The 12,626-nt window shown below is 40.4% G+C and overlaps 1 protein-coding gene across 4 annotated transcripts in view; it reads right to left on the bottom strand.

Annotated features, from left to right (window-relative positions):
- MRS2 (magnesium transporter MRS2) overlaps positions 1–9,412 on the bottom strand; it is a 37,995-nt gene extending 28,583 nt beyond the window's left edge. For 2 of the 4 annotated variants that reach the window (XM_032341243.1, XM_032341246.1), the window contains exons 1-4: positions 9,093–9,412; positions 7,283–7,356; positions 4,560–4,596; positions 3,291–3,403 (exon numbers count right to left, since the gene is read on the bottom strand). In XM_032341243.1, the coding sequence (XP_032197134.1) occupies positions 3,291–3,403; positions 4,560–4,596; positions 7,283–7,356; positions 9,093–9,282 (414 nt within the window). In that variant the 5' untranslated portion in view covers positions 9,283–9,412. The other 2 variants (XM_032341244.1, XM_032341245.1) reach the window with 2 other exon arrangements.
- Between the last annotated feature and the right edge of the window lie 3,214 nt (positions 9,413–12,626).

The following is a 12,626-nucleotide window of genomic DNA, read 5'->3' as shown; positions in this document are numbered from 1 at the left end:
CTGCCTACTTGTGATCTCTGTCAAATAAATAAATAAAATCTTTAAAAAAAAAGAAAAGAAAACAATCCTATTCACAACTGCACCAAAAACCATTAAGATACCTAGGAATAAACCTAACCAAAGAAGTAAAATACCTGTACTCTGAAAACTAGAGAACCCTTATGAAAGAAACTGAAGAAGACACGAAGAAATGGAAAGGCATTCCACGCCCATGGGTTGGGAAGAACAAATACTGTTAAAATCTCTGTATTACCCAAAGCAATCTCAGATTTAATGCAATCCCTATCAAAATACCAACTGCATTTTTCCCAGGACTGGAACAAACAATCTTAAAATTTGTATGGAATCACAAAGACCCTGAATAGCCAAAACAATCTGGAAAAAGAAAAACAAAGCTGGGGGCATTACAATTCCAGACTTCAAGCTCTATTACAAAGCTGTAGTCATCAAGACAATATGGTACTAGCACAAAAAACAGACACACTGATCGATGGAAAGGAATAGAAAACCCAGAACTGGACCCACAACTATCTGGTCAACTTATCTTCGACAAAGCAGGAAAAAATATTCAATGGAAAAAAGACAGTCTCTTCAACAAATGGTTTGGGACAACCGATAGCCTCATCCAAAAAAATGAAATGGACCACTTTCTTACACCACACGCAGAAATAAATTAAAAATGGATTAAAGACCTAAATATGAGACCCGAAACCACAAAAATCCTAGAAGAGAACACAGGCAGTAATTTCTCTGACACTGGCTGTAGTAACATCTTTCTAGACATGTCTCCCGAGGTAAGGAAACAAAAGCAAAAATAAACTATTGGGACTACATAAAAATAAAGCTTCTGCACAGCAAAGGAAATACTCAGCAAAACTAAAAGGTAACCTACAGAATGGAAGAACTTATTGCAAATGATATATCTGATGAAGAGATAGTATCGAAAACATATTAGGAACTGATATAACACCCAAAACCCAAATAATCCAATTAAAAATGGGTGGAAGACATGAACAGACATTTCTCCAAAGAACATATCCAGATGGCCAACAAAAGACACATGAAAAGATGCTCATTATCACTTATTATCAGGAAAATGCGAACCAAAACTATGATGAGATACCACCTCACACCTCAAAGAATGGCTAAAATCAACAAAAAAACAATAGGTGCTGCCAATCATATGGAGCAAAAGGAACCCTCGTGCACTGTTGGTAGGAACGCAAACTAGTGCAGCCACTGTGGAAAACAGTGTAGTGGTCCCTCAAAAAAGGTAAAAATAGGGTCGCCTGGGTGGCTCAGTGGGTTAAAGCCTCTGCCTTCAGCTCAGGTCATGCACTCAGGGTCCTGGGATCGAGTCCCGCATCTGCTCTGTGCTCAGCGGGAAGCCTGCTTCCCCTCCTCTCTGCCTGCTTCTCTGCCTACTTGTGATCTCTGTCAAATGAACAAATAAAATCTTTAAAAAAAAAAAAAGGTAAAAATAGAGCTACCCTATGATCCAGCAATTGCACTGTTGGTTATTTACCAGAGAATACAAAATACAGATTCAAAGAGACAGATGTACTCCCATATTTACAGCAGCAGTATTTACATAGCCAAGATATGGAAGTGGTCCAAATATCTACTGGTTGATGAATGGATAAAGAAGATGTAGTATATGTGTATCATGGAATATTATTCAGACATAAAAAAAGAATGAAACCTTGCCATTTGCACAGACATGAATGGAGCTAGAAGTACAATGCTACACGAAGTAAGTCAGAAGGACAAATACCAGATGATTTCACTCATAAATGGAATTTAGGAAAGAAAGCAAAGGAGCAAAGGGGGAATAAGGGAGACAAACCAAGAAGCTGACTCTTGACTATAGAGAGCAAACTAATAGTTACCAGAGGGGAGGTAGGTGGGGGCATGGGGGGGAAAGATCATGGATATTAAGAAGTACACTTGCTATGAGGAGCATTGGTGATTAAAATAAAACTTAGGGGCGCCTGGGTGGCTGAGTTAAGCATCTGCCTTCAGCTCAGGTCATGCTCCTGTAGTCCCAGGACTGGGCCCTGCGTTGGGCTCCCTGCTCAGGGAGGGAATCTGCTTCTCTCTCTGCCCCTCATCCAGCTCATGCTCTCTCTCTCAAATGGATAAATAAAGTTAAAAAATATAATAAAAACGCTGTTGGTATTTTGATAGGGGCTACATTAAATCTGCAGACTGCTTTGGGCGGTACAGACATTTTAACAATACTTATCCTCCCAATCCATAACACATAGTATCTTTCCATGTCTTTGAGTCATCTTGAATTTTTCATCAGTGTTTTATAGTTTCAGAGCACACGTCTTTCACATCCTTGGTTAAGTTTATTTCTAAGTATTTTATTATTTTTGGTACAGTTATAAATGGGAGTTTTCTGAATTTTCCTTTCTGCTGCTCCATTGTTAGTGTATAGAAATGCAACTGGTTTCAGGGGTGCCTGGATGGCTCAGTTGCTTAATCATCTGCCTTTGATTCAGGCCACATTCTCAGGGTCCTGGAAACAAGCCCCATGTTGGGCTCTCCGCTGAGTGGGGAGTCTGCTTCTTCCTCTGCCTCTCCTCCCACTCATGCTTGCAGTCTCTGTCTCTCTCAAATAAATAAAATCTTAAATCTTTAAAAAAAAAGGGCGGGGGGAATGAAAGGAAGTCTGATGTTTACTTCAGGGCCCACACCATCAAGAACCATGTCTCAACTATTTCTGAACCCTAGACTTTAGCTCACTAAAATTACATAGGTTCAAATTTATTCTTAATCACTACAAAAAGTCAAATTATAGTCTACTCTCAGTAGGCAGAGGAAGATACAATTTATTTTAAGAAGCTTTCAGTTAAAATAAAAATTTAAGTTAAAGTGATAAACTTCAGGGGATATTCCTGGTCTATTTGGAGAACCACAATGTCCTTGGTAGCTGAGCTTATACTATGATGACATGTAACTGTATACAACTGAACATGTCTATTATAAATCATGATTCTTTCTCTTATCATTTCAGAAACTAGAGCCCAAATTCAAGCAGTGAGAAAGGACAGAGACTGCACTCGTAACTTTTCCTACATAAAACAGAGCACAGTTATGCCTTTCACATATAGAATCCACGAAAGAGGAGTTACACTATAATGACATGTTATAATATAAAGTATCCTATGTTTCACACAGCCATTTCATTACAGAATTGCTTTTAACGTATACTGCTCAAGATGGCTAAGAAGTAACCTTTTAAAGACTCCAGTGAGAAATGTAGATGACATAAAGCCCTTTACCTCCATTCTCATGATAATCCTATTGTTTCTGGTTGTGATGCTCATCACATGCTGAAACCTCAAATCTCTGGCTTGCAGACCCAATTCTTGATATAAGTCAGTTTTCTTCTTTTCTATAAAAGAAATATTTTTAAAAAAACAAGTGGGCCAAACCAATTAATGGAAGACTTTAGTATCAGAGTACCCCTCCCACCATCATTTTCTACTACCAGAAACAAGCCAAAAGGAGTCTTTTTAATAGCCATTGTTACCTCAAAAACATAAAAATTTGGTCAAACCCTAATAATTCTTTTTTCATCTTATTCATACTTCATAAAATTCCTTTGCATTTAGATGTCTCTTGGGACCAGTAAAAAAAACCACAGCCACACACAATTAAAACTTAAAATACCAATTTCTAGCTCCAGAGACAGGTCATTTTTTAAAAATACAGATTATAAGAACTACATTTCCAATGTTTTCTATCTTCAGTATTTTAAATCTGTGAACAGAGAATTCAATTTTCTTGGTTTTTGGACTAATACAAAACAAGAAGACAGTTGGTTTTCTCACTAGATTCTCCCACCTGAAAACTAACCTTATTACCCAAGAGAAAGCATAATGGATGAAGAAACTCAAGAAGTGATTAAAGTAGCAGGTATAGTTGTAGTGTCCAATCACACCTGCGACAGAGCACTAAGTAGAACGGTCATTTGAAGGAGATCATGGGCCAAAAATACCCCAAATTTCCCACCAGGATCTCAGCAGCAGCAGGAACAGGATCATGGGGCTGGAAGCTCATGGGAAATCTGAATGAAGCCTGCATCTGAGGTCAGAGAGTAAAGTGATGCTTAGTTTCCTTTTACAAAGCCACTGTCCGTAAGCACCATCAGCAGCAGAGTGCCATCTAGTGCCCTGTCCCTCCAGTCTTGTCCCTCATTGCCATCGCAACGTCAGCAGTATTACAGAAATCTGCCTCAAATGTGGACAGGAGCTGTACATGAGGACTAGGGTGTGGAAAGGGAGACTAAAAAAGTTCCTTTAACTTTCTGTTAGAGAGAAAGTGCTCCTGTTAAAAACCAGATACCAATTCTGGGAGAACATGCACAGTCCAGGTGTTGCCAGTTCCAATTAGGACTAGCGGACAAACGCAGAGGATAGATCTCTTTCAATACACCCCTACACACAGAGAATATGCTACTCAAAACACTGCAGTTTCTTGATTTCCATGAGATTCACTCATTCACTGATTTTTAAAAAGTGGTTTATAAGATAATGAAAGACACTCACCAAAAGAAGTAACATTTCCTTCTTTGTCAAATTTTGTCTGAAGAAAGAAAATAAAAACAAAATATTACTTTCTCCCAAATGAGTATGCTCTTTATAGTATTACACCAGTTATGGTATTATGAGAGCTCCCAAACGCGGAAGTGCACAGGTAAGCCTTAACTGCTTCTTTAGGCTAAATTCGGTTATGAGTTAAGGGTTAAAAGAACCCCTTTTTCTTCTGCTAGGACAAATGTAACCTTTGATTAACTTTCTGTCTTGGTTCCCCCGGAAATCTTTAAAGGAGTATCAGCTGTGTTACTAGGCAACATTGCTCACGGTAAAAATGCCCAATGCCTGGTAGATTTCATGGGACAAGGAAGACTATGAAAGAATTACAGATAGGAAGCCATCCCTCTGCTTCTGCCTCGGTGGGGTGGCTTTTATAACTGGCCATGTTTCTTGCAGGAACCCTGCATGGGCCTTGTAGATGATTACAAGAGACAGCAGCACTAAAAGGCATAGGGATTCTAAGCTAAGGTGGAACTCACACCCACCTTTAAGAACATCAACTCTTTGTACCTGAACTGTCAAACAAGGTCCAGAGAAGCCACTGGATGGCTGCAAGGACTTCTCTGGAAGAGGAAACACCTGATGCTGTCCTTTACATTTCCTATCCATTAGCCTTCTGAACAGAGTGAGACCACATGTGGCTTATCCTGTGACTCTAAGTACTGGAGGCTATGAAATCTCTCTGGTAAGTGTTGCAGAATCAACAAAGATTTACAGAAAAGGCCTCTTCTGGCTTTTTGAAGAGAGGACATGAAGCAGAAAATATATTTATTTTCTGAAAATATATTTACTTGTCCACAAGTACTGAATACTTGTCAAGTTTGAATATGTGCTGGAATGTACTACTAAATTACTACTAAATTATTAATTATTAATTACTACTAAGTATGCATGTTCGGAAAGACTCTAAGGTATAGCTGAAGTTACACGTGCTGGGTCACTACCATGGGAATGTATGCGTGCTCTGTTAACAGCAACAGAAGAAAACCCCACAGTGCATATTGTAGCTTGTTTTTCTTGAGCAAAGATCAGTATGAGTACCATAAGCCATCAGTGTTAAAGGCAAATTATATCAAAAGAAACTTTATTTTGTGTAATAGGCTAACTTTCCTCAAATTTATTTCACAAATAATGTATCTGCTGCAGAAAATTTGAAATAAAAATACATCACATGAAGTAAGATAAATTTTAGAAAAAACGATACCAGTATTTTACTGAATGTCCTCCCAGACTTTTCCTACTCATATATATTCATGTCATACTTTTCTGCACTCTCTGCTCCATTTTCAACTCAACATGACTATTTTTGCATCTCAGTATTTATCTTCACCATTTTTCTTTAATGAGATATTTTCTGATAAAAATATCATACAAACTGTTTTTTTTTAATGTCTATCTTGTAAAGTAACATCATGTAGAATGAGCTGATTAGCAAGCTCTCATTTCAAACAGTATTAACTAATTTTCTTTCTTTTTTAAAAATTTATGTATTACTTGTTTCTGGGGTACAGGTCTGATTCATCAGTCTTACACAATTCACAGCAAATAGTATCAACTAATTTTCTTAGGTGTTCTTGGTATACAATGACTTCCCCTGCAAAGAATCTTCTTTCAATATTTAATATTTGAATCTATTCTTAACCAAACTGGCCAAATGTTCTAGAACATTGAATAACAGTGATGACTTTCACATGTAATTCTGGAGGTTATGTTTTTGTATAGTTTATAAAGAAAATAAACTTATGTAAATAAGCCTATATAATGATGATGATGATGGCTAATATATATATTGAACGCTTACATGGGTGAGGATTTTACATACAGTGTGAGTTAATTCACAGCTCACAACAATTTGATAAGGTAGGCACTATCACCCCTAGTTTACAGATGAGAAAATAAAGGCATAAAAATGTTACCATACCCTGTTCAGGTCCACCAAGTTAATAGTAAGAGGCACAGCTGAGATCTGAATTTAGGGATGCTAGTTCAGAACAAGCACATTACTTTTTTTAATTCAACTTTTTTGTTTTTTGAAAAAAGTAAAGCCCAACAAAAAAGTTGCAAGAATATCTTACAACCAATTCCCCTGTGACTTTCATCTAGAATGCTAATTATTTTGCTAATATTTTTGTTAATATTGCTAATATTTTGCCCCAATGGCCCAATTTTTTTCTTTCGAGAATATGTGGTTGTGGTACACATTATTTCTTATTTTATTTTCTCCTGAAGCTTTTCAGAGACAGTTGCAGAGATCATGAACCTTCAAAGCATCCACTCTTAAAAATTACACTTCACTGCCTTCAAAATACTTCTGCATTTATTACATTGCATAGCACAGGGTCAAGCACCTATGGCTAATAGCCTTCAAGGACTTTACATAAATTCACAAGGAAATCTTGAGTGGGAAGTGCTGAGGTGTGATTTGAACCGGTTCTAGGATTAAAGAAAACCTCCAGTCAATCAATAGCAAAGTTTCAAGGATACTGTTAAGTGAATCTAGCGGACATCCCGGTCATTAGCTCGGCAAAACACAAAGAAGAAAGGACTTACAAGTATAATGATTCACTATAAAACAAAAAATAAGTATTATCTTGGTGGACCAGTCGAACTCAGTTAACTCAGTAAGTATGGGAAATACTTCGTGTTAAGTTATCAAATGTACCATACATACTCACCACAGTAAACACTGGGGCTACACTGGCCAAAGTGGCTTGAGAGACATCGGAAGTTCTAAACCGATGCATTTCACCTGAAGAATAAATTAGAGAATTCTCTGTAATCATACAATAGATATTAACATATGGCTACAATATAACTGTCCTATTATATGGTCTTCAGATTACTTCACTATTTTTTGGAAACCTTTTCCTAGAGGAAAAAGAAACACTCTTACTTGCTAATGTTAACATCTGTTAGGGATTATGTTAAGATTTGGCAGGGAATGCTTTTTATGTTAGATTTGGCAGAGGATGGCTTAGACAAGGTACTACAACAACTTATGGATTCCAAACACTTTTATTCTAAGTATTACTGGTATCTCAAAGTCAAATGAACAAATGCATAACAGTGTTCTGAGATGAAAATGTTCATCTTTTTTGCATAATTTAAAAAGGCTCTTCATGAAAATTATACTGGTACATGTATTTTAGAAAACATAGGTCTTAAAATACCACCAGTTTTAGCATTCCAATATTAGGATTATTTGACCTATAAATTATGAAACCTAGATTTTACTTCCATATTAGCTTTTCCACATTACATAGTGACTACTTATGAAATAGGCCATTGAACTGGAGTGCAGACACCCATGAACTGGAATGAAGAAAAATCCTTCTTTGAAAATCAAAATTTAAAGTGTGATTAGAGACTGAGTTGGAGTGAGTTCTAAGTGGAATCATATAAATTTAATTACTGACAAAACATTCAAAATACTAAACATAAAAGCAATGGACAGAAAGTGTAAAAATATTACCAATTATTTTCTGCTTCCAAAGTAATCATGCTGACTCCATGGAATGTGCAAATATATTCGCATTTCCGATCTTATTCCTTCCCATTACATATAGTGTCCCATCTGAGGTTTGTTGTTTCTCAAGTTAGTCTTTCCCCAAGTTAGATAAAAATGTTTCCACTGAGATTCATTTGCTAATCAGCCACAAGTTAGATACAATGTTTCGGGATTCTGAATCTCAGTGCTTGTCTTAAAACAGCAGATGGGCTGAAACTGGGCTCCCAAGAGTTATTAAAGGAGGGAATTTGGGGAGTACCCCAGTTCAGACTCTCTGGTGAGCGTGGGGAAGGTGGTGCCGTGACTTAAGACTTTTGAGCATAAAACTGAGAAAACTTGAGAACTGCGCAATCCTTTTGAGAGCCATACATTTTTAATGTCGCCGGTTTCTGGGCAACATGAGCACCTACATTCTGACATTTGTGCAAATGTTAACATATCATCATGCTTTATCATTTGGCGAAAAAATAACTAACGCCGATTCCTCCTCCTCCTCCCCACTACTCTGACCCCTGCAGCTTGCTGCGCCGTACGTGAAAACAGATTTCTCTCAGGAGCTACTGTTACTATGAAATCCTTCAAGTGTTCAGCCTCATCTACAGGTGCTTCCCCATTCCTTAACTGAAATGGAAAAACGCATCAACGCGCAAAGGAGGAAAGACTGGGAAGAAAAACACTTAGATAAGGGTTAACCTGTCTTTAAAAAAAAAGAAAAAAGACTCTTCCCATAAGAGCACTCCAGCGGGGAGATCTGCGGCAAGGCCGTGAGGGCCCCAAGGGGTCACTACGCACCGGCGGGTCCGCACTGGGGGCCACCAGCACTCCCGGACGGGCGCCACAAGGGCAGACCCGGGTCCGAGGCCTGCGCGGAGCGCGGGGTAGCCACGGTCACGCCGGGTGGGGTCGGGCGGTCGGGTCAGGGCTCTGGGGACACCGCAAGACCTGCGTACCAGGCTGCGGGGCGGGGAGCGCAGTACCTGCCACGCGGGGCCGAAGGGGTGCGCACAGGGGCGCGGCCCGGCTCTGCCTGAGGAGTTGGGTCGCGCGGCCGCAGACGACAACGGGGCGCGCCCCAGGGGTCAGGCTCCGGGCCAGAGTACACAGCGTGCGCCGGGGCAGCCCCACGACGCTGGGCAGCAGCCGGCTCAGGCTCCGCAGGAATTCCATGGCGCTGGAGCGAGCAGAAGGTTACCCTAACGCCCCAGGCCTTCATGCCGGTCAGCGGCTGGTTAGCCGGCACCGACGCGACCGGCGCGGGCGCTTAAACGTGCGACCGCAGCGTACTGAGCATGCGCGGGCCGCGTCGCGCCTGCGCCTCCCCTATCGCGCATGCTCGGAAGGTGCTTTGCGGGCGAGCTCCTTCCCGTGGCCAATCAGAGTTCGTGTCTCGTACCTGGAAAGTGCGGGGGGACGGGCTTGGACTGGCGGGCGGAGCGCGCTCACCTGTGCGGCGGTGGATGTGGGACCTAGGTCTGACCCTTGCGCCCTGGGAGAGGGCAGACGCGCGCGGGAAGGGTTATCCCTAGTAACTAGTCTTTTGAAGAAATACCCGGGCTGGGATTATGCTTTGCAGGTTCCGGAGGATTTTCATACAGATGATAAAATGCGCAAATGCCCATTCCTAACTCAGTTTGTATTTAAATTTAGTGTAGTAGAAACAATTAACTGCACTACGGAATGAGGGACTACACTTGTGCGGCTGAGTATTGAGGAACATAAACCCACAAGATTTACACTCTGTATTTAATCAACTGTAAGATAGTGTGAATTTCAAGGAGTCATTTAACACTATGTACCACCAAGAAAGAAAAAATGCTTATAAATTATGCTTTCTAATTACATTATTTCAAGACTCATCCCAATTTTGGTCTTTAAATGTGGAAAAAAAAGTAGGTTTTAGAAGTGATTAAATACAGTATACATTTTTAAAAAGATTTTATTTATTTATTTGACAGAGATCACAAATAGGCAGAGAAGCAGGCGGAGGTGGGGGTGGGGGGGGGGGAAGCAGGCTCCCCGCTGAGCAGAGAGCCCAATGTGGGGCTCAATTCCAGGACCCTGAGATCCTGACCTTGAGCAGAAGGCAGAAGCTTAACCCACTGAGCCACCCAGGTGCCCCTATATGCATATTTTTAAGTGAGTTAATAGACTTGTCCCTTCCACAGTAGTGACAGACATGAGTTTCACAAATTTCCATTCAATCACTATGTATAAACACAGCTAAGGAAACAAAACAAAGCTTTCTCCTTTTTCTTTTCTTTTTTTCCCCTGTAGGATATTGAGAATGAAGCTGAATTAGGAAGCCAGTAGACAGACTTCACAGAAGACAGGATGTTTGATTTTAGCATTGAGAGAAAAGGAGAACATAAAGCATTAAAATCCAGAAAGAACCTACCTGGTAGATTTTTCATTTTATTAACAGCTTCAGTGATGAAATGTATCTTCCAAAAACATGCCTTCAAAGACCACTCTATGACATAATGTGATAATTCTTTAAAAAAAAAAATAATAACCCTAGCTCAGTGAGACAGCTCTGGCTAAGATATCCTTGCAAAGTCTTAGAAAAGCTCTGGGACCGAGCTAGACTCATCGTGTTGCAATTCATATCAAGGATTTGGAATTTAATCTGGGAAGGGTGGGAGCCATGGGGTGACTTCAATGAGCAGAGAAGTAATGATCTGATCTATGTTTAAGTGGATTGTTCTGGCTATGTGGGGAAGAGATTACAAAGAGTTAAGTGTAAAGATAGTGATGATGGTGTGTGCCAAGGTAGGTGATGGGGAAGGGGAGACAGGCTGAGTTTGCTGCTACATAGTGAAGACTGAATTGACAAGATTTGCCAGAGGGATTAAGTAAAGAGGCGACGAGGTTGATTGCAAAATATTTTGCCTAAACAACTGGGCAGTCATGATGCCATCTATTAGAATGGAAGAAGTTTAGTTGGAGATCAGTTTATGGGATGACATTTGCTTCTGGACATGTTAAATTTGAAGGCTCTGTTAAACAGATGTCTAAGCAGAGATATCAAGTAAACAGTCTGGAGTTTTGGGGAGATGTTGGTGGTAGACATATATATTGGGGGCCATGTAGAGGTATTTAAAGTCATAAGAGTAAGATCTCTTAGGAAGTGAGACAGTAAACAGAAAAGTTCTTATGATTGAGCTTTAGATCCTCTAGCATTTATTTATTTATTTATTTATTTATTTATTTATTTATTTTTTAAAGATTTTATTTATTTATTTAACAGACAGAGCTGACAAGCAGGCAGAGAGGCAGGCAGAGAGAGAGAAGAGGAAGCAGGCTCTCTGCTAAGCAGAGACCCCAATGCGGGGCTTGATCCCAGGACTCTGGGACCATGACCTGAGCCGAAGGCAGAGGCTTTAACCCACTGAGCCACCCAGGCACCCCTAGATCCTCTAGCATTTAATGGTTAAGGACAAGAGATGGATCCAACAGAAGAATATGAAAAGGGGTGGCCAGGAAAGGAGTAAAATCAAAGGGTGGAATCCTTGAAGCAGAAGAGTTTCAGGAATGAGGAAGTGCTCAGTTATGTCAAATGCTACTGACAAGGAAGCTGAGAAATGAGCATTGCCTCTGTTGGAAGTGACACTTTGGAGTTTCCTGGTGATCTTGGTAGGAACAGTAGAGGGGTAGGAAATGGGATCTGGATTGTCATCTTCCTATTCAACCCAAGCCATGACAGAATCCCAGAAGTCTTCTGCACCTGTATAACAATTTAGCCTTCAGCTTCTTTAATCCCTTTCCTTAGCTCTGGAGCGCCAAAGCATGTCAGTTGCTTCAAACCAGGCTCACTCTCTGGACTGTGTTCTCATCCAGAACTGTTTTGTGTCAGAAATACCAATAATACACTCTCTGACCCTAACCTCCTGGAGGCTTTATACCCACTACAATTCTAGTCTCCCATCAGACCCCTGCAAGCTCTTCTCCCTTCTCTATCTAGCCCAGATTATGTAACTCATCATCTGAAACCACTATGACTAGTACTTGGAACACATGGCATTCATGGGGTGTAATCATAGAAGACACTTTATTTTTGTCCCTGCAAACCTGCTGAGTGGTGCTAGTCCTTCTCCGGCCTCTTAAAAAATTGGGTGGGTTCCATGACTCTCCTAGTCTCTCAGTCCTATGCTCTCTCCAGCATCAATTCAGTAATTGAAAAGGTCCACTCCATATACTAGTTTCAATTCAATAATTTGCAATATCAGACCCTATACACTAATCACTGCGGCAATCTTCATTCAAGAAAAGACTTGATTCCTCTCTTCTTGTTGAGCCTGGAGGCAACGAAGAATTTTTGGTGTGGCTGGAGATCCTAGTCACCTCCCCCAATCACTTCCCACCCCCTTTCTTATTCTGCGGATGCCATTTCTGACTTGCCTGGGGGCAGTGAGGCCAAGTAAGAATGAATGGAACATTTTTACCAAAAGATGGCATCATGATCTCTACAGGCAGGGCAGTTTTTAAAGCTGACCTCTTTGTGGGCTGGTCCA

This window comes from Mustela erminea, chromosome 4 (assembly GCF_009829155.1).
Source record: "Mustela erminea isolate mMusErm1 chromosome 4, mMusErm1.Pri, whole genome shotgun sequence".
NCBI classification, from domain to species: Eukaryota; Metazoa; Chordata; class Mammalia; order Carnivora; family Mustelidae; genus Mustela; species Mustela erminea.
Note: the sequence above shows the minus strand (reverse complement) of the source record. Positions and strands in the feature narration are given on the sequence as shown.